We start from the raw sequence: 22,961 nt of genomic DNA, 5'->3' as shown, positions 1-22,961 counted from the left end.
TATTCTTTATTCTTTTGAAACAAAATTTAGAAGGTTAATTTTATTAAATAATGAAATGTTTGGACTATATTTTGTATTTTCATGTCTCAAAGTAAAAAAAAACAACTATGCAAAGTGTAGTTCTTAAAATTAGATCTAGATACTTTCGGTCTTGTCTCATGTAAACATGGCATAGATCCATGATATAGTAATATTTTAATAGAGCTAAGCAACATTTTTTTTGAGGGTCTTAAGTTTTTTTTAGGGCTACTATACATAGTTACGAGTCCAGTTAGTACCCAAGGGACATTAATGCAAAGTTTTATCAAGATACGTCAAACGGTTTTGATTTCTATTAGGGACACACACACACACACACACACACACACACACACACACATATACCTACATACATACATACATACATGCGCCTTACTTTCTGCTTTATAGTATAGATTTGTTTTGTAACTTTATTGTAAGAAATATCAATATCTATTCCATATAAAAAAAACACCTCCATTGTTCCTTTTGTTTAGTATGAATATTAAATGATAGTATTTTTTTTTATTAATTAAAAGGTGTTACATATTAGCTTTTAAAAATTTAACGATTTATTTTCAGTACAATACAACGTGTCGGTGGCAAATAAAATATGAAACATCCAAAATCCAAAATATCATGAAATAAGGCGTTCAATATCTTTTTCTAGTTTTTACGAGCTAATTGTGACAGAATAACGGACCACGCAAAGCTAATATCAGATTGTCCCATTACGGGAGTCGCTAATAAATACTTAATGCTGCATGATAAATTTGATTTAACAGTGCAAAAATATTACGTACGCTAGAACCAATCCGTACAAATGCTCTTTCTTCAATAGTGCTATTAGAGCATGTAATGGGTTGCCTGAGCCAGCCAGAAAAACCAGTGATTTGGCAGAGTGTAAATCATTGATTAACTTGCACGACTAGATTGACACATGAAATGCGTAGGACGTAATTATCTCCTTTTTGAAGTAACGTGTGTAAGATATAAGAAGAAAAGGTATACCTTTTAAGTTACATAGCTTGAGAACTCTTCGTATATTCGCGACACCAGACGCACCAAAAAATATCGGATTATAGTTATTTGCCATACATGAAAATGCCCAAAATGGTTATAAAGCTGGTATCTTTGTAAGTAGGCCTATATGAAGCTGTGCACTTAATAATTTATGCTCTTTCAACAGCCGATAGGAAAGAATAGGCCTATCATTAATACAGGCGATGGTAAGAAGTTGGACACATTTTGTCTCAACTATCCAGGGTTTGGTTATAAGATCACGACACACAAGGTATGTATCAACATTAGTTTCTTAACGATAATCTAGATCTTATTTAACCCTTAAAGTGCTGAGCTGTTTTATAGCGATTGCATACAAAATAAAATTACAATTCTGATTTTTAGCGGCTAAACTACGACGCGCGTTTTAGGGTTAATGTATTATTATTATTATAGCTTTTATATAGCGCTACTTTCATGCTTTGGTCCAATCTTATTTGTGGAACAGTGTGGGGGGGGGGGGGGTATCTAGGAGTTGGTTTTCCGTGCTGCCTTTAGGCGCTCAGTAAACGAATCGGGTGTCGAACCTCGAGCCCCCTTCTAGGTAGCCAAGACAAGCCAAGTTCAAGCGCACTTAGCCTCTCGACCACGCTTCCCACCATGTTTGAAGGTTTGAACTCAGGAACATCGGGACGATATCCCGAATAGCATACCACGACAAGGTTGTTAATTCCTTATGTACTCTCACATCGCAAACGGTTCTTACAAAGCTTTTATCAACTCTGTCTGTCTGGTACAGTTTTTGTACATATTATCTCTCTCTCACCCGTTAGCGGATCAAGTTGAAGCTTTACATAATTATTTCTTGTACTTAACTAACTTTTCATCAATGAAATTAAATTAATTGAATTGATTTTTAGGAATTAATTATTTTGTTTGATATAAATTAAATGCTACTGAGAGATCTGGCTGTATATGTAAAGTTTCTTCCCCTATTAAGTTTCGTACACGTTTTTTCTCCCACTTCCAATTCTCGGACCAACTTGAAATTTTGCATAGTTATTCATAGTCAGTCTGGGTAGATTGAATTAATAAAAAAAAGGTTACCAATTTGTAAATCTATTAGTAGTAATTCCTTAATAAGATAAGAGATAAAATAACTTGTATTGATCCAATCAAATGGAAATTCGGTTTGACTACTATTGACAACCTCAGCGTAACAACTGTACAATAGCAATATAGATGCACATACGAACGAAATTCACACACGAAAAACACATACACACTCATAAGCAGCGCTTTATAAATAGACTTCTATGAACTTCTCGATGACGACAGAATGATAATTTTGAATGTTGGTCATCCAGGGTCTATTATTAATGAATGTTTTAATATTCTTCATTGGTACAATCATGTTTTCACAGAACTGGATGTACGAATTAACAGTTGTGGTAAGTTCATCTGTCTGGGCAGTTGTCTACAAACATGTCCCAATCTGTTTGCTCCAGACAACTTTGAAGCTGTAAAACAGCGTAATAGTGTTTCATTTGGACTAAACGAGCTTATTTCTAAAGTATTGAGACATATGGCAGTGATTTCGCGGTTCTTCGTCTTAGATAAGCTTTATTTTTATATTTAAAAAAAATCCTTTCGTTTACATAACAACAGGGATACTTCCTGGAGAGAGATGGCTCGGAACAAGTGATTGATACAGAAAAACTAGCCTCGTTATGGAATCTTCCATCCAATTCAAAGGTATGGTGGTTTTATTTTTATAGTTCGTTAGCTTGCATGGTATTGGCTTAACCAGGGCCGGCATTAGATAATTGGACGACCTGGGCCACGTGAATTTTGAGGCCCCAAATGAAATAAAAATAATAAAATAATAAACAGCGAAAAAAATAAAATTACGCAATTTATTTAAAACCTAGTGACTCCACAAGCATAAAGAAAAGAAAAAAAAGGTAAAGTTCCCTTTCAGACCTTGAGGTCTATAGGGCATATGATGTTTCTGGAGCCTACGGTTAACGAGGGTGTCATGTGGCCGGCACAAGTCCAACTACCTTATATTTTCCCAAACTAATGTCAAGTACCCATTAGACTCAGAGGCCCCCAAAGATCCCGAAATTAAAAATCCCAGTCTTTACCTCTCAGCCACCACTCCACAAGCATACGTTTCATTATTTCTTCTCTAGAAAATTGTTTAGAGCCCTATGCTAGCCCCCCTAATCGGGGGTTATGCCAAAAGCCGGCCTTGTTTAAGATCCAAGTTAACCAAACATAGTTAAATCTTTTTTTAGCTCATGTTTACCAATCGATGTAGGTACGTACCGGTACGTATTTTGCTAGGTCTAAGTTTTACCATCACGCTGAATCGCTTGTCATGTGACCTTCATGTACAAGCCTGACCCATATTTCACGTCTAATCTTTAATGGTCGAACAAATGGCAAAATATCGCGTTAAGCTGATCCCACTTTTAACTTAAAGAAGAGTATACGTCGTAGCCTTGAGCAACAGATTGTTAGGGTTTGGATTTTATCTGAAAGTCATATCAGAATTCAAGTCAAGCGAGCCCATTGACTTAAAAAATGTTTTCTAAAAAATTGTTATGGTCTGAATGTCTTGATTCGCTGCATACAATATGCTGTATCGTAACAGATCTTGAGCTTCATTCTCCTAACTACGAAAGAAAATTACGTTTTTTTTTTAAACTTATGCTTAATTGCCTATGTATAAATCATGTTCCGTTGAAGAAACGTGTGGTGGCTGAGTTGTAAACAAACGCTTCTCTTCCGAAACGTCCCCGGTTGGAATCCTGAATCTTTAGGGCGCCTCTGAGTCTACCCAACTCTGATGGGTACCTGGCGTTAGTTAAAAAAAAGTAAAGGCGGTTGGTCGTTAGGTTGACCTTATTACACCTTCGTTAACCTATAGATTTCATGGTCTGAAAGATGGAACTCTAATGGGTATCTGACATTAGTTTGCGAAAAGTAAAGGCGGTTTGTAGTTGTGCTGGCCACATGACAGCCTTGTTACCGTGGGCCACTTAAATGTATGATCTTGTATCATCAGCCTTATAGACTGCAGGGTGTGCGTGAGATATTTTATTACTTTTACTTCCATATATAAAAGCAGAGTTTCATTATGACTGTTGTGGATTCTTTAGTGAGAATAGCACTTGTTAGGACACGTTCACACCAAGCGGTGTGTCTGAAGCGGATTCACATAAGACTTTCACTGTTAAGCTAAAAACAAAATGAATGTAATATTTGGAGTGTTAGTTCTATTTTTTTTTTCTCTGAAGGTACTTTCCCTTTGGAACTCTAGTGCTAAGCAAGGTCCACTAGATGATTTATTTAAATTCATTTTTAAGTAGCACATCTACTTTTTTTTCTCTAGATTGTCTTCCGTACTTTCTTTTTTTACAACAGGTCACTTTGAACAAAAGTAATTATATTTCTCCATATGAGGTAGCCACAATTTTCTCGATATGGGTGGTTTATAATTTTCTCCAAGAGTCAATCAATCTAAGAAACAAATTTTTAAAGTGTTTTTGTTCTTTTCAAAAAATGCATAAAAAGTAAATAATTAAAGCATGCTTATTAATCTCCAGCTGATGGCCTATCTGATTGGATCCATAGAGAAGGACGTCCACCACAAGACTTCCTATGACATCCGGGAATTTATCGCCCATTTAGCCAAGTTTTTAGTTCGAAACAGTGAGTTGTCTGCCTTAGTTTTCAGTAAAAAGTACACATTACATACGACATATTGTTATTAAGTGTAGTTTGCGTACTGCCAGGGCCCAATTTAAACTTGATAAGCCCCTAAGCCTTTTGAGATATGGGGCCCCTTGTAACCAATGTAAGGCAATTTCTTCATAGCCTGTTTCTCCAAAGTGATTGGAAATATCACTGGAGCCGTCTTTTTTTTTTTTTTTTTTGGGGGGGGGGGCATAAAGGTAAATCCTGCACCGTATTGTATGTTAGCGGAATAGATTCTAATGTAATCGCGTAGACCATTATTTTATAAAAAGGGGTGACCTGAGATGAACTGCGGTTGGGGGTAAGGCAGGTTGTCTAGGCACAGAGTCTGGGAGACAGGAGGGATGGGGGCGGATGTTCCTTCAGAGTTAAAGATAATCTTCTTCCTAGTCCTAATCTCCCGCAGGACGACGGGGGACGGCAGCAGGCAGGGTATGAACCATGGAACATCGAGATAACCGAACGACAGTCCATCACGCGTACCGCACGGCCATGTCTAGTTGAAGTAGCTGGTCTGAAGCTACGAGGCGCGGCGTTCCTCATCGTGGTCGCCCCGTGAACACCCCGCTCTCTTAGGGTGGCCAAGTGTACTGGTTGCTCGCTACTGATGAATGAGTAGTCACTGAGTGTAAAATGACGTCAAAGGGGTTATGTTCAGTCAGCCCCCCCCCCATGGGGCCCCGGGGCAACGGTGAGTAAGAGACCTAAAGGGTTCTCCGAAAAGCGGATAGCACTGGACACCAACTCGAGGGTTGGTCGGGATCTCCTGAGTCCCGGCTGATTTGCGGGTCTCACTTTGGGCAAAGACTGGGACTGACTGGCGCGGTTTTCGCGGGCTGTGTCGGGCGGACCGGTTGTCGTCCAAGAGCTAGGCTCTAAATAGCCGTTCCCTGGTGCGCTAGTGGAGGAATACGCCGAGAAAAATGGTAATTTCAATAATGGCAATATCAACAAACGCGCACCAACCCACTCCTGCCCTGCAGGAAACTATTCTCAGGAGCTAAGGAGGATTCAGCCCCCGTTGCCTCACCGTGGCGCCTCCTTGGAAATGTCTAGTGGTGGAACTAGATAACCCAAGAACTGTAAGCGAACAATACAGGCTACCCAGAATGGAACAAAACCCACTCAAAAAGTCCGCCACACCGTTTCACAAAGGGGTATATCTTAGTTGATAATTTATAATAACTTACATATAAATCTCTAGAAAAATGTTTTAAATGCAATATTGTTCATTTCAGATAAGTCTAAGATATATCTTATCTTATCTTATCTTATATAATACAGACGTTACTTCAAAAAAGAAGATGATTACGTCCTACGCGTCATGCATTTAGTCATGCGTATTAACCAATGACTTAAATTCTGCCAAGTCACTGGTTTTCCTGGCTAGCTCAGGCAACCCATTCCATGCTCTAATAGCACTAGGGAAGAAGGAGTATTTGTACAAATTTGTCCTAGCATATGGGACGAGGAATGTGCCTTTATCTTTGTGTCTTTCAGAGTATTTTATTAAATTTTGTTTTTGTATTTGAAGATTATGGTTCAGTGTTTTATGTATGATTGCTACTTTACTTTTGAGCCTTCTGTCCTGAAGGCTTTCTAAATTTAGTGATTTTACTAAAGGTGTTACTCTAGTCAAATGTGAATATTCGTTTGTTATGAATCTCACTGCTCTATTTTGTGTCTGTTCCAGTTTCTTAATGTTTTCTTGAGTTGAGGGGTCCCAAACGGAGGATGCATATTCTATTATTGGCCTAACCAAGGTTAAGTAACATTTTAGTTTTATGTTCTTATTTGATTTATAGAAATTTCTTTTAATAAATCCTAATGCTTTGTTTGATTTTTTTGTAGTTTCATCAATATGTGGATTCCATGATAGTTTTTCATTTATTATAACACCTAGGTATTTTGCGTTTTTAGTCTGTGATACTGGTTTGCCATGAATAAGATAAGTGGAATTAATTTGTTTTAGTTTTTTTGTTACTCTTAACAACTGACATTTTTCTGGGTGGAAAGACATGCTCCAATTTGATTCCCATTTCTGTAATTCATCTAATTCTCTTTGTAAAATATCTGTGTCTTGTGTTGTTTTTATTGTTCTATATATTATGCAATCGTCTGCAAATAATCTGACTTTTGTTCCTGAACTAATGCAATTTGGTAAATCATTTATGTAAATTAAAAATAGTAGTGGACCCAAGACTGTACCTTGAGGTACACCTGAGTTTACTGTTATCGGTGTTGATTTAGAGCCATTTATTATTACAGTTTGTTCTCTCCCTATCAGAAAGTCTTTAATCCACTGATGCAGTGGACCATTAATGCCGAAATATTTTAATTTTTTAAGCAAACTATGGTGGTGAACTTTGTCAAAAGCCTTAGAAAAATCTAGTAAGATAGCATCTATTTGTTCACTATTATCTAAACCTTTTGAAAAATCATCAATTAGTCCTATTAGTTGTGTTTCACATGATCTATATTTCCTAAAGCCATGTTGGTATGGTGTGAGGACATTATGTTTGTCTAAGTGGTTTATGATGTTGCTACATATTATGTGTTCTAGGATTTTACATGTGATGCTGGTAAGTGATACTGGTCTGTAGTTCCCTGGGTCAGATTTTTCTCCTTTTTTAAATAGGGGGGTGACATTAGCTTCTTTCCAGTCCTTTGGTACTCTGCCCTGGTTAAGTGAAGCCTGAAAGAGTATTTTGAACACTGGGGCTAGCTCATTACTTAGTTCTTTGAGTAATCTAGCTGGAATACCATCAGGTCCAGAAGCTTTATTTGGTTTGGTGTTGGCTAATAGTTTTTGAATTCCATTTTCTTGTACTACTATATCTTCTATGTTGTCTACTTGGTTCAAATTCAGTAATATGTCTTTGTCTCCTGGGGCTGAGAATGCTGATGCAAAGTATTTGTTTAGAATGTTTGCTTTAGTTTCATTATCATTATGTATTATGTTATGTTCATCTTTTAATGGCGCTACGCCTGTTGTTTCCATTTTCTTAGACTTAATGTATGACCATAGGTTTTTGTTGTTATCTTTAGATATTACATTGTTTATGTATTCACTCTGCAGCTGTCTGCTTACTTTTTGTGTTAAGTGTTTAATTTTTATATACTTTTTGTAAACTCTTTCTGCATTAGTTTCTTTAAATTTTCTATATAGGTTTTCCTTCTGTTTACAAAGCTTCTTTAGTCTATTATTAAACCAGCATTTATTTATTTTGTTTGATGTAGTAATATAAATGGAAATTAGAGCTATTATATGTAGCAGAGGAAGCCCTAGGCATAGACAAACTAGGCAGTCTCATAGGGCATCAGATGGTGAGGGTCTTGCACAGGACTCTAAAATATTTTTAGAGAAGAAATTACAAAACCTGTCTTCAATGTTATTGTTAGAGTACACTAAGGTTTTAATAAACTGCTTGATTGTTTTGTTTTTGCTGTTTTTTTTTATTATTCTGTTTCATTTGGGTCACGAAATTTACTTCTCCTAGGGCCTCCAATTATCTAATGCAGGCCCTGTATGTAGCTAAACAACATCAATTGTTGACGCCTTTGTGTGTATGTGTGTGTAAATAATAGAGAAGATCTAATTAGTCTAGATCGTAACATAAGGAAGATAGAAAAAAAAGAAACGAGAGAGAAAGATAGAGAAAGAAAAAAGATAAAAGGAGAAAAGACTAAGACTAAGACTGCTTTATTGATCCTTACGGAAATTTGTTGTGATTACAAGGACTCGTTTCTCATGTAAAGACAACACAACAGAAACATACACATAAATACAACAGACACAACATAAAGAGCTCATTCAGCGACTACACACAGGTATCTTGGTGCTTTTCATGTTCCCTGATCAATGAGTGGCGGTGATAGAGTCTGACCGAGTGAGGTACGAACGAGTTTTGGTATCGCTCTGTTCTTGTTTTGATTGACAGCAGTCGCCCACTTCGCGACTACCTGACGTAGTTCTGATGGAGCGGGTGGCCGTTGTCTTCCAAGATTTTTTCGATTTTCCTTAGACACTTTTGTTCAAAAAGTTCCTTTAAGTGTGGTAATGTGAGTGTAATTTTTGATGCCCTTTTTATGATGGTTTCTAGACGTCGCAACAGTTTAGATGAAGCGTTGCCTTGCCAACAAGTTATTCCGTATGTTAGCAGATTTTGTATAGTCGCGCCGTAAAATAGTATCTAGGATCTTCTTCTTTAGTTTAAAGCTATTGAGTATGTATCGAAAAAAGAGACACTGGGCTGTTTTCTTTGTCAGAGTTCCAAGGTGGTCTTCCCATGAAAGTTTGTTGTTAATGATAACGCCTAGATATTTATATGCCTTCACTTGTTCTATAGATGTTGTGTTTGGGAATGGAAGAATAAAAAGTAAAGAAAAAGAGAGAAACCAACTGAATCAGATATACGCATGTAATCACAGAAATGCGTCTGTAGTAATAGACGACTAAACTGTTATTTAGTAGTTACACTACAATTAAGATTGCTTGTATTTCTCAGATTCTTGGCTGTTAGCTGTGGGAGAAAATGCTTCATTCTTCAAATGTTTGGGTCATATCTTGAAAAACACAATGTTTGAGACATCAGACACCAAGCCAGCCATCGTCGGTGTGTCTCAAAAACCAGATTTAAGTAGATCACTCAGAACGAAAAACGTAAGTAATTGTGTTTTTACAGAGCGTATATCAACTCTGTCTGTCTGTTTGTCTGTCTGGTAAAATGTTTAGACACGTTATTTCTCCCACCCAATCTCGGAACAAATTGAAATTTGGAACAATTATTTATTTTACCTGAAAACTCAAGAATCGATAAACAAAAATAACCAATTAATTCATTAACTATATTGGTAATTAATTAATTTTTTGTGTATCTCGAAAAAGGGAAAGAAAATGTACTTGACTGAAGTGGTGGTATAAGCTGAATTAGTCCCCCTTATAAGTCGTCTTCCGAGGCTTAGTGAACACAAACATAAAATACGACGAGAGTATAGAGGCAATAAATAAATATACAATCTTCCTTCACTGGCAAAGTGGTTACCGTTTTGGTTTAAGAAGCCTGATTGGCCTTTAGCCCACGAGTTCGAATTCAGGTCATTCATCTTTATATATATATATATATACATTTAAAAAGCTATTACCCAGACATTCCTATCTTTCTAAAATGCTAAAAGCTTAAAATCGCTCTAAGAAAATCCATTGGTAAAAATATTTCTTTTTGTTATTCAAGACATATTACAAATTTAATTACTTCACTGATCCAAACTAAATGATATAACTACATTTCATAAAAGCCTTTTTTATAGTTTTTATACACTAATAATAAATTATCGATCTTTTTACAAAGCTTGTATTAACTCTGTCTGTCTGTCTGGTATCAATCTCGAACAGTAAAAGAAAAAATTTGCCTTTTAAACCTTGTGGTCTATAGGGCAGATGATGTAAAGGTCATCTGTTGATTACGGTTAATTTTAAGTATTTTTTTTGTACTTTTTTATTTCGTGTTCCAGGCCATGCTGGTGGTCGTCTGAGAGTTAAGTGGTGGTAGAAAATCTGAAGCGAAAAGAAGGGAAGAACTTCGCACTTACTACTTTATCTCTCAAATAAGTAGAATTTATTTCCCTTTTTTTCAAAATCTTGCGAAATAATTCATAACTATTAATAAATTAACTAACTTAGGCAAAATAAATAAATGTGCTAAATTTCAAGTTGATCCTTGAAGTGGGGGTTGGAGAAAATAAAGTGTTTTAAGTATGTATCAAACAGATAGACAGGCCGGAGTGAGTTAATATGAGCTTCGTAATTCTAGACCAACTTCAGCCTCATAAAGGTTTAAGCTCTTTTTTTAAAAATCTTTTTTTAAATGTGACTTGTTTCTCCAGAGCCTGAGATGGTACAATGTAAGCAAAGAGGAAATGGAAGATTTAGACCAGAATATCAACCATTACATTTTCACTTCTGATATGAACGTTAGTGTTCAACAGTCTGGTATGGAGAAAAAAAAAACAACGAATTAAAATAATTGAATAAAATTAAATTAAAATATTTTGGAATATTAAAAGGTGTAGTAGATCCGGTGGGCCTGGGGGGCTTGACCTCTTTATGGGCCCTTGCATTTCGACATTCGACATCGTGACATGAGATAATGGCATACTATTTAATATTTAATGTAAACAAATTCAAACACTCATTAGCGGGCCTCCCTCAAGTGGTGGCCTGGGGGGGGATTGTAAAATTCTCCGCCCCACCCCCCAACCGTAGCTACGCCACTGACTAGATCTATATATTCGCTTAACCAGGATATTTTTACTCGCGGAGAAGGGTGAAGGGGTTGGCGTTGTTAAAACATGTTTTAAATCTGACATTCGTTAATCTTTAAGAGAAAACAATTGCTCTATAAGTTGTATAAAGGAGGCAGTCCCCCTTTCAGTCCTGTGGTCTATAGGGCAGATGATGTAAAGGTCATCTGTTTCTGTGGCCAACGGTTGACTAGGGTGGTCATGTGGCCAGTATAACAACCAACCGCCTTTACCTTTCCCCAACTAATGTCAGGTACAAATTAGCGCTGGGAGCCTAGAGATCCCGAAATTAAAAATACAAGTCTTCACCTGGATTTGAACCCGGGACCCCCGGTTCGAAATCCAAGCGCTTTACCGCACCTCCCATAAAGAAGTATTGTCTTTTTTAATTTTTTAAAAAAGTTATTTAAAATATTTGCCTTGTTTTCTGTTCTATTGATTGCACTACGGACTAATACATACACTTTTCGTCTAGAGACAAACACTACGACAGATAACCAGAACCAGAAAAACAACGAAAAGGAAAAGAAGAACGAAAAGGCTAAAAATACTTTTGAATGTATTTTTCTTTGCAACGGAACTTCAGATTCTATGCTGGACATTGAGTTCAGTTTGAAAAAACAAAGGGCTATCATAATACTTAAGGTTAGATTTTTTTTTATAGCTAGGCTAATAATGAAATGTTTTGTACTATATACAAATTAATGTGATAATGTAATAGACAAAAAGACATCCATCCATTATGCATTTTAACTGGACCTGTTCGATTTCAAGTAAAATATTTACTAATACCCACTACAAGTGTACACATTTTAATGGACTACATACTCTGTCCTTAGATTGGCAATCACACTTTGGTCTCTGTCCGTCTGTCTGTCTGTCTGTCTGATAAGACGGGTATAACAAAAAGAATGACTTAAAACTTTACACAATTATTCATTAAACCTGACAAGACACGAATCAATCAAAACAATTAAACAATGTTGTTACAATTCGAATGAGGGGAAGGGATTCTATTTAATGACATATGTGGATATATATGGATTTAGTCCCCTTGTTACGTTTTGACACTTTTTTTTTCTTCCACTTCCCTATATCGAATCAAGTTGAAATTTCGCATATTTATTCATAGACTAAAACAATACACGAATCAAACCAAAAAAAAAACAACCCAATTTTTTGATCATTTAGAACTAATTATTTAAAATGTTATATATACCTAAAAGTAACATAAACCCCGTAACTTTCAGATAAATGACAATACTTATCATTTCCTCCCATTAGATAAGCTTTGTTTTTAAAAGGTGTTTTTTTTTCTTTGCTTGTTTTCGTTATTGGAACAGCGATCTGGAGGCGTAGCTGACATTCTATCAGACATCATTGAAATACAGCAAAGAGAAGGGTAATACATGGTTTATTTGGGTTCATAGGATAAGTAGGATTTGAATAAATCCTTTTCATTACCCCTACTTATGGCCTCCTTCAATCGCGAAGCGACTGTGGATCATCTCATAGAAATGATCTGAATGCATCGGCAAAAGGTGTGGTTGGAACGGTGTCACTCTCAAAGCAGCCCTCCCCCTACCCTTCTCTCTTCAGACAGCTGATATATCTAAAGGAACGGCTATTGCCGATACAGTTTGGTATCAGCGGCGTCGACGGCTTTGCCATGGTGTAGCACTAAGAGATGCAAACTGCCAAAGGCCCACCGGCTCCTTATTTTTTCCCCAGGGGTGTTTCCCAGAGCCTTTCCTATGTTTGGACAAAACTCCGAGGCAGAAATTTCAATTCAGAGTTTTCTTTCTCTTAAGTGGGTAGTTAGGAAAGGCAAACGACCCTTCTTGCCGGAAGTTTATTACTTGAGACGCCAGTTACTCGTTGTCCCTTCTGTTAGTGAAAACAGATCCGACGGACATAAAAATCTGAGCCTCATGTGAAGACCAGAAGTTGGGCTGTTTCAGACGCATGCCATCGAAAACATTTTATATGTATTAGAATGACCATAAACTTTTTCAGAAAGAACCTTAGTAATGTAATGTATACGGTAAGATAAGATTTAGAATTAATAATGTGGTTTGATAGTAATTCAAATAAAAATACAATTTTAAAATTAATAATGTGGGTTGATAGTAATTCAAATAAAAACACAATTTTAGAATTAATAATGTGGTTTTCTAAAAATCTACAACTTTTATCGATATAGGGAGTCCAACATGGAGCACACTAAAAATGTGGCTGCAAACAAGATTTTGGAACTAAAACGATTAAGTTCAAGGTTAGTATCATACGCTTTTGAGAAAATAAAAATGTTTACAAATAAAAAAAAACAAATGAACAAAAATGTCAATAAATATGTCTAAATAGTTTCCATCCTAAAAAAGTAAAAATGTGAACTGGAATTTTCAAAATATTTTCTACATTTTTACATGCTTTTAAAAAAATATTTCAACTGCAGGATAGCAGACAGCGAGAAATGTTGTCAGACAATGCTAGACCCCGTCACGCAACTAGGCGGTCATCCACATTGCCAGGCAATATTCCGATCAACCAAATCATTTGTCGGAAGGTTTTCAGCATGACCTAGTAATTTTCTACATGTCCAAGCAGCCTTGGTCAATCAGTTATCCATCTGTAAAGTGGTCTATAGGGCAAATGATGTAAAAGGTCATCTATTTCTGTAGCAAGTTGACAAGGGTGTCATGAGGCCAGCACAACGACCAATCGCCTTTACTTTTCCCCAACTAATGTCAGGTACCCATTAGAGCTGGGTGGAATCAGAGGCGACCGAAGATCCCGATATTACAAATCCCAGTCTTCACCAGGATTCGAACCCCATTCCCCGGTTCGGAAGCCAAGCACTTTAACGCTCAAACACCGCGCCTCAACCTGGCAAAGTATTAATTCACAAGGCCATGCAGACAGTTGCATTTATTTTTTTTTGACCAGGCTTGACCAGGAAGTTATTCACAAGCATAAATTCTAATTCACAAAGACAGACAATCAATGGATAATAAAACTTTGTTGATATATTCAAATCACTTGATCGCTTCATTTCAAATATACAAAAGCGAAAAGAAAAAGCGAAAAATGAAATGAATGAACTCCCTACAAAACCAATGACAGTATATTTTTGTTTCTAGACATCCAGGCTTGTATTTCACAATGTTTATTAGCAAGGAGAAAGCTGTCGAAACTTTAAGGAAATGGTTTGAAAATTTCGCTAACTGCAGATTTACAGTTTTCAGCAGTTTAAAATGGTTATAAAATACAGGTAAAATAAGGTCATGAAAACAGCTACGGGAAAGCTCCAGACCTTCATAAAGAGTTGCCTACGCCAGAGATCGGAAATTAGGTGACCCTAAAACATATCTACTGTCAACTTGTGCAAATAAACCAAGCAAGAACTCATAGCCCAGAATATTAAAATAGCGAACGTGGAGCTGGGTAGGACACACCCCGCGAAAACCAACCACTAATATTTTAAGACAGATTCTTGATTACAATCCGCAAGGAAAGAGGAAAGTGGGCAGGATAAGCTGGAAGAGGTCAGTCATCAGTGAAGCTGAGGATACTGGAATGACATGGGAGCAGATGAGGAAAGCTGCTCAGAAACGAAAATGGTAGAGAGGTGTGGTTCCGATTCCCTTTATTCCCTCCCCTCCTACACGGAGTTCACATGAATAATAGAAATATAGAATACATAGGATTTAATGGAGATTAAAAAAAGGTCAAAATCAGGTATAAAGTAATATGGTAAATCAGGTGTGACATAGTGACCACATAACAAAGCACAGCTGGGAGACAACTAAAACTATTTTTGAAGAGTGATCATTAATAAATGACTGGAATGTCTAATTGTCAGAAAGAAGAATTAAAGAAATAAATTCCTTATGAAAATCTATATTTTGTTTGCGTTGTCGGCAAGCCGTTGAAAAACAGCCACAGGGGGTTTGTTTTACATGTTTCGGATGTTCCTTCAGAGTTGAAGATAATTACTTCCTAGTCCAAACCTCCCGCAGGACAACGGGAGGATGGGAGCGGGCAGGGTTTGAACCCTGGACCATCGATAAATCTGAATGACAGTCCAGCACGCAAACCTCACGACCAGGCAGCCATCCTGGTAAATGGTGTCCGTAGGTGGGTACAACTAATCGAGAAAATTCAATCCGGCATATACAGTCGTTAGGGTGACATGAACATTTAACTGCATTCACAATTTTTTTTTAGGTTGAACCATTTTAAAAATACAAAATAAAAAACGGGCAAATAAGTGTTACCAGAAATCTTCAATAAACTTTAAATAGTTTGTACAATTCTTACAGCAACATAGTAGTATCCCTGTATTTATTGTGTTTGAATGCTAATAAGTTTGAACAATTAGTTAATTAATTGTTGGTGATTAATTATTTTGTTATATTTCTTAAAAGGGGAATAAATGATAAGTGCTACTTAATGAGAGATGATGATATATATATATATATATATATATATATATATATATATATATATATATATATATATATATATCATACTGTATGTCCCATTAATTTCCCATAATACGTTTTGACAAGATATGTCTTCCTCTTCCCATTCTCGGATCAAGTTGAAAATTTGCATAATTATTCACAGTCGATAGCAATAAACAAATAAATCCAAAAATAAACCAATTAGTTAACCATTTAGTACTAATTGATTTAAAATTGTTCTATAAAGGAGGTAAGCCCTGTTAATTTCAGATAGATGGTAGTAATTAGCAGTTATTTCCCCTTAGATAAGTTTTAGTATTTTTTTTTTTCAATTGCTTGTTGTTGTTTTTTGTTTTTTTTTTGTTCGATTACAGCAGTGATTTGGATCAAGGCAAAATAGTTGAAATCATTACAATTATTCTGAAACAAATTGGCAAACAGGTACAAATATTGGACATCAGTAAGAAACTAGAGGAAAAAAACATAACAGAAGTTATATTCAAGGCTGTTGACGGTATGGATTTGTTTCCAAAGTTTAATATTAATGTGTACACATTTGCTTTTTAAATCCATTTCACAATCTTGTACACACTTTCAAAATGTACGTTTTTGTACCTCAGAAAAACAAGTACTAGTTATTTAACACAAAAAATATTATTCCTATTTTATCTTCAAATAACATTGGATAGGATTGGATGTGATCAAATAAGATTGCATTATATCTGAGAGTGTTGGATTGGACTGGATAACACACACACATATATATATATAGTTCGTCCATCGTGGTTCGGTGATGACCATTTTGTCATCCAGGGGGCTGAGGGCCTTGCACTGGGGTTTTTATGCCTCTTCGTGTGGCTGGTGAGACCTATGTGAGCCCGGAATGTTCGGCTGCACACTGGGCAGGTTATTCCAGCTGGAGCTAGTGTCGTTTGCCTTGCTTTTCTTCTCTGGCGTTTTTTCTTCTGCCAGCGTGGTTCTCTTTTCCTCAGATACCTGTGCGCCAGTTTTCACATCGCGACGCCATGATGCTCTGTCATGTGCCTCTGTCTCCCAGCTGTCTGAGTCTAGCGAGCGTTTTCCTTCGCTTAGTTGGCCATACAAGAGTTGTTTAGGGATACTGGATAACATCAGATATAATGGACGATGAAATAAGAATGGCTAGAAAATCACGTTTATTAATTAGTCTATATGACAGATTTCTTGGTATACCATCTAATTATCATTACCATATTGAAAGAAAATATGTATTCTGATCTTGACCATTTCCTTAAACATTAGGCAAACTGGCTGACCGGAGCGTGAAATGAACAGCCATTTCGCGCACTGCCTTGTCAATGTGAAACTATCTATCTATCTATCTATCTATCTATCTATCTATCTATCTATCTATCTATCTATCTATCTATCTATCTATCTATCTATCTATCTATCTATCTATCTATCTATCTATCTATCTGTCTCTCTCTGTCTCTATCTATCTATCTATCTATCTATCTGTCTCTATCTATCTATCTATCTATCTATCTATCTATCTATCTATCTATCTATCTATCTATCTGTCTCTCTCTGTCTCTAGATAGATAGATAGATAGAGATAGATAACCTGGATATTCATATACATAGATAGATAGATAACCTGGATATTCATGTACATACACAATAATTTAAGTCACTTGTATATTTTAATCTCTGGCTTACTCAATCGTTTTTCAGGGGCTGAAAGAGAGGCTAAACGCTTGAATACAGACAGCTACATAATGCTGTGTTTACATCTAGACCAACTTGAGATCGCTGCTGAGATTGGTGGTCTGTGGCAGGTGGTCGAGAACAATGTAAGAGAATACAGTTAGAGATTTTACGTTCACATCTTAAGCCAACGCGACGGGTTCCCCCGCCCGTGCGAGGTCGGAGGCTGAGCCAACGTGGGGGGCCCTTCGTATACCTATAATGTCCAACCGCACCCGTGCGAGGACTATCACAGCTCATATGGCCCCGTTAGCGAACGAAGCGGGTGGGGGTTGGACTAATTCGCGAGCCTTTGTTACATCCCTACCACGTGCAATGTTAATTCGATAGAGCCAACGAGTGGTAGCCCACTGAGAGCTATGTGTGCTACCTTTCTTCTCCTATCCGACTCCCTTGGCGGACGTTTCCACGGAGGCGCCACGCTGAGGCGACGGTAGCTCAAATTTCACCCGCCCGACACTGTTTAGAATCCTGTAACACCCACCTCCCCGCAGTCAACAACAATGTCAACTTTATATGTAGCAGAATATTTGGGTCACTCTTAGGTCTTCCATTTCAAAGACTGAAAGACAATATCCTGACATTGAATAATAATCACATTTACATACAAGTAATATTTTAAACGTTAATTTCATGACTATTGTTATCTACATGAATATTAAGTCTGGTTTCTTCTTTTGCTTCATCAGAATAAAGCATTGTGTAAAGAGATACTACAGACTGCTCTGTCATTAAGACGTTACTCCTTTGTTCGCTACCTGCTAGAGCAGGGCCTTAATCCAAACGATTACATTGATGCAACAGATGTCTCGCCTACATTACAATTGGTAAATATGTTCACGCATAATGATCTGGTGGAGATTTAATTATTGAAGTCTTATGCAAAAGAAGGGAGGCTACATGTCAAGGGATCTCGAGTTCAAAAACCTAGCCAGCAGAGTTGTCTTTGCTGAGCGCATAAAGGCAGCAGGGAAAACCTTCTCCAAGATTAAGATACCTCGTCCCCAACTTGACCACAAAACAGATTGGACCACAGACCACAGCGCACTGAGCATGCTATAAGCAAAAAATATGCACTATATACAAGCAACTCATCTCTGCCTGTGAGTCTGGGGCTTTTGTTTGTTTGTTTTGGCATATTTCGGATGTCCCCTTAGAGTTGAAGACTATTACATTATAGCCCAAACATTTCACAGGGCAGCGTGGAATTACATCAGACAGGGCTGAAACCCGGAATCATGACATGACAAGGCCAGTGGCGTAGCTATGGTAGGGGTAGGAAAATCTGACCCGTGGCCCAACAGGAGGTGGAGGCCAACAAAAGAACTTTTCGAATTTTTCTTTTACATTAAATTTTAAATATTACGCCATTATCTCATATCATGATGTCGATTAACAAAATGCTTTCCTCATAAAACTAAAAAAAAAAGGGGGGGGGCATGGTGGCCGAGTGGTAAAGTGCTTGGCTTCTTAACTGAGGGGTCCTGGGTTCTAAACTCGGTTAAGAATGGGGATTTTTTATTTCGGGGTTTTAAAGGCGTCCCTGGGTCAAATAGGTGGGTACCTGACATTGGAGAAAGTAAAGTGGTTGTTCATGTCCTGGCCACATGAAACCCTCGTTAACTGTCAATCATAGAAACAAATGACCTTTACATCCACTGCCCTATAGATTGCAAGACCTTTATATCCTCTGCCCTATAGATGGCAAGACCCTTACATCCTCTGCCCTATAGATGGCAATATCTTTACATCCTCTGCCCTAAAGATGGCAAGATCTTTACATCCTCTGCCCTATAGATGACAAGATTTTTACATCCTCTGCCCTATATATGGCAAGACCTTTACATCCTTTGCCCTATAGATAACAATATCTTTACATCCTCTGCCCTAAAGATGGCAAGATCTTTACATCCTCTGCCCTATAGATGACAAGATTTTTACATCCTCTGCCCTATATATGGCAAGACCTTTACATCCTTTGCCCTATAGATGGCAAGGTCTGAGAGGGGGGTGCTTTGCTTTTACTTTTTTCGCATGAAATCTCCATATTTTTCTGCCAAGGATTTATAAACAATTTTCGATACATGCCATAGGTCCCATCAACTCAAAAAAAAAAAAAAAAAAGACCTCAAAAGGAGTCGATAACCTGCAGCTAGAGAATGAACTATGAATTGATGTTTCGAGGAGCAAGATTTGGTCCAAGGGCCGTAGTTTTGGAAACACTGCTTATTGATACCGACAAGTTAATGTTAGCAATATCAATATTATCACTATTTTTTTTTTTTGCGAACTTATTTGAGAAATATTTTAAAGTTTGAGGTCATTAGTGGTTTTTTTTTTTATTTTTAAAAAAAGATGATAAATCAAGAAATGTCCAGAAATGACAATGAGATTAGAGACGTCAAGATGACACCGAAACAGAAAAGAACCGCGCTGCTAATTAAAGAATTTTGTGCCGAGGCTACGGATAGGAAGAAAATAGTAGCTGATGACGTCATGGGCGAAACTGAAGGTATTTCTAATCTGTGAGAAATTAATTAGTTCAATCAATTGTTTACCCAATTGTTTACTTTAATGTAATCCAAAAATTCAATCTACTAAATTTAAATCCATATTAGTTTTAGTGCATAAAGAAAACTGAAATAGACCCCCAGGTGGACAACGGCTTTGTCTGCATCAGAGTAGAGAAATATGCAGATCGTAAAAGGGTGTACGTATTCACGTGAAACACTGCCACCAATCCTTAGTCTTCGGAATCAGCCTTGACTTGTTCACCGAAGTATTTACACACCTGCTCGTCAGTCATCAATACTGTTACAAATACTGTTTCATGTTTATATAGATAATAGATCTTAGCACAATATTAAAAATCCTTTAAAAAAACAACAAAGCTTGTCTAAGGGGGAAGAACTCCGTCCTTAAAACTATATCTACCAATAATGTAAAGGTTATTTCCTTTATTCGATATCAAAAAAATATTTAATTACCAATAATTAATTGACTAATTGAGAATTTTTTATTATTGATTGGTGTTTTGTTAAAGTATCAACTTGATCGGAGAATGCGTAAGGGAGAAAAATCGTTAGCATTTAATTAAGGGGACTAAACCCACCAAATTTAGCCATATTTGTGAATACTGAAGGATTAGTTTCCCTTGTTGCTATTAAACAAAATAATGAATTACCAGTAATTAATTGTCTAAACGGTTACTTTTTATCTATTCATGTCTTGTCTATGAAAATGGATAATCGAGCGAAGTATCAACCTGAGCCGAGAATGGGTGTGGGAGAAATAACATGTACACACTTTTTACCAGACAGACAGACAGAGTGCGTTGATATAAGCTTTGTAATAAACAAAAATGACGCCAACAGCCTGACACTAATAGTAATAACGATTGAAATGTCTTTGATTCCGTAGAGAATGGTCAATGCAATGTTTCACAGGACTACGCAAAAAGAAATTACGACATTCATATATTTCCTTACGCAAAGTCGTTGTCCACTGGGAAGGGGGGGGGTCTATTTAAGTTTTCTTTACGTCGTCTGCGCCTCTGTGTGTTTGTGTGTGTGTGTTTAGACTTTATTAGAGCAGTCAGGCAGAAATAAAGTAAATTGTCTCATTGTGAATTTTGTTTACCTTCTTTGGTTAAGCTGCCAAAACAGCCACTTTGTTCAAACTTTCTATAGTGGAAGAAAGAATGGAGTTGGCAAATATCATCTGGCAAAAATTGGATGTGAGTTAAAAACTTTCTTTAAACAAATAAATCATCTTATAATCTTATATTACTTCAATGCTTCTATAAGAAATACATGTTTTCTTACTGATCTTTCGTTTAATAACTGTATGACTATGCCACATTGAAGTCTCCTACAGGAGCTGCCCTCTATGGCTACAAAATACTAAAGGAGCTTCATGATTTGGAGCCACACATTGAACAGCAGTTACAAATCAAAGAATGGATGAAGTAACGTATTAGTTTTTCATTCATTGAGTATCTCTTTAGAATTTAAATATAGCTCTACATAATTTACAACACACAAGACTACATAAAATGTGTATGTTTTTATTATTACATTGCTTTAGAATAAAAACATGAAAACTGTATATTTTTTAAAGTTGACGATACGGGTAATAAGAAAAAATATTTATGCACGTACTTTGAATTGTGAACACATTAAGTACATTAGTACTATCTGTACTTCACTCAACAGAAACATCTGACTTTAAATTAGTTTAAATGATATCCATCAGGTGACGAATTGATAAATGCATAATTAAATATTGTTTTTCTTTAAATTTAAGCCTGATTATTCCCGCTCTGTTTCGTACAAATTCAATGATGATTCTACCCGCTCTGTTTCATATAAATTTAATTATGATTATACTTGCTATGTTTCGTATAAATTTAATTATAATTCTACCCGCTATGTTTCGTATAAATTTAATTATAATTCTACCCGCTATGTTTCGTATAAATTTAATTATAATTCTACCCGCTATGTTTCGTATAAATTTAATTATAATTCTACCCGCTATGTTTCGTATAAATTTAATTATAATTATAACCGCTATGTTTTGTATAAATTTAATTATAATTCTAACCACTATGTTTCGTATAAATTTAATTATAATTCTACCCGCTATGTTTCGTATAAATTTAATTATAATTCTACCCGCTATGTTTCGTATAAATTTAATTATAATTATACCCGCCATGTTTCGTATAAATTTAATTATAATTATACCCGCTATGTTTCGTATAAATTTAATTATAATTATACCCGCTATGTTTCGTATAAATTTAATTATAATTATACCCGCTATGTTTCGTATAAATTTAATTATAATTATACCCGCTATGTTTCGTATAAATTTAATTATAATTATACCCGCTATGTTTCGTATAAATTTAATTATAATTATACCCGCTATGTTTCGTACTTTAACAGACACTTTCAAAACTACGCCATAGAAACCATAAACAGAACCTACAATAAGCAGCCTGGCGAGGCAATCAAATTGCTGGGGCAGAAGATGGAGAACTGGGGTAACACCACTTGCCTCATGTTGGCGCTGACTGGGGGCAACAAGACGTTTTTGTCACAGCTAGCCTGCCGAGAGTTTAACAGCAGGATCTGGTACTTTGGAAGTCTTGTGGGAACTAAAGAAGTCAGTCTGAACCATGAAAGTGAGGTTAGTAGAGTTAATAGTGTGTATACAGTTGACCCAAGTCAGCCATAACGTTGAAGCCGAAAATAGAAAATGTAAACAAAGCCGTCTACCTTGTTAGAAGACCTAACATCTGTGGGCACCAGCTGGAAAGAGGCTGTGGAAGTTGACTATGCCCTATCTAGTAGAGTAGCCATGGAGAACCTAAGTTAATAGAATACTATCAATACTATGTAGGAGGTTCCGTAGAGATAAGTTGTATTTTCGTTAAACAGTTTGTCTACGAGAGATAAAAAAAAAGTACTTATAATAATTTTATACACATTTTTAAACATAATTTTTTTTTAGTCCAATGTGTGCTTAAAACAAAAATCCCAATCATGGCTGCAGTGGCGTAGCTTGGATGGAGAATTTGAAAATCCCCCCCCGCGGGTCCCAACTTCAGGGGGGCCCCCAAATGAGTGTTATTTACATTAAATATTAAAT

The 22,961-nt window shown here is 36.4% G+C and overlaps 1 protein-coding gene across 2 annotated transcripts in view; it reads left to right on the top strand.

The window, feature by feature from the left end:
• The window catches only part of LOC106054916 (transient receptor potential cation channel subfamily M member 8-like), a 50,591-nt gene that overhangs the window by 4,645 nt on the left and 22,985 nt on the right, over positions 1 to 22,961 (top strand). For both annotated transcript variants that reach the window (XM_056004891.1, XM_056004890.1), the window contains exons 4-18: positions 1,208 to 1,312; positions 2,689 to 2,775; positions 4,635 to 4,740; positions 9,294 to 9,448; positions 10,672 to 10,777; positions 11,564 to 11,733; positions 12,432 to 12,490; positions 13,292 to 13,363; positions 15,929 to 16,068; positions 17,271 to 17,389; positions 17,993 to 18,130; positions 19,659 to 19,815; positions 20,957 to 21,039; positions 21,170 to 21,270; positions 22,256 to 22,499. In XM_056004891.1, coding sequence (XP_055860866.1) covers positions 1,208 to 1,312; positions 2,689 to 2,775; positions 4,635 to 4,740; positions 9,294 to 9,448; positions 10,672 to 10,777; positions 11,564 to 11,733; positions 12,432 to 12,490; positions 13,292 to 13,363; positions 15,929 to 16,068; positions 17,271 to 17,389; positions 17,993 to 18,130; positions 19,659 to 19,815; positions 20,957 to 21,039; positions 21,170 to 21,270; positions 22,256 to 22,499 — 1,842 coding nt within the window. The remainder of the gene's footprint in view (positions 1 to 1,207; positions 1,313 to 2,688; positions 2,776 to 4,634; positions 4,741 to 9,293; positions 9,449 to 10,671; positions 10,778 to 11,563; positions 11,734 to 12,431; positions 12,491 to 13,291; positions 13,364 to 15,928; positions 16,069 to 17,270; positions 17,390 to 17,992; positions 18,131 to 19,658; positions 19,816 to 20,956; positions 21,040 to 21,169; positions 21,271 to 22,255; positions 22,500 to 22,961) is intronic.

This window comes from Biomphalaria glabrata, chromosome 11 (genome assembly GCF_947242115.1).
Source record: "Biomphalaria glabrata chromosome 11, xgBioGlab47.1, whole genome shotgun sequence".
In the NCBI taxonomy this organism is placed as follows: domain Eukaryota; kingdom Metazoa; phylum Mollusca; class Gastropoda; family Planorbidae; genus Biomphalaria; species Biomphalaria glabrata.
Note: the sequence above shows the minus strand (reverse complement) of the source record. Positions and strands in the feature narration are given on the sequence as shown.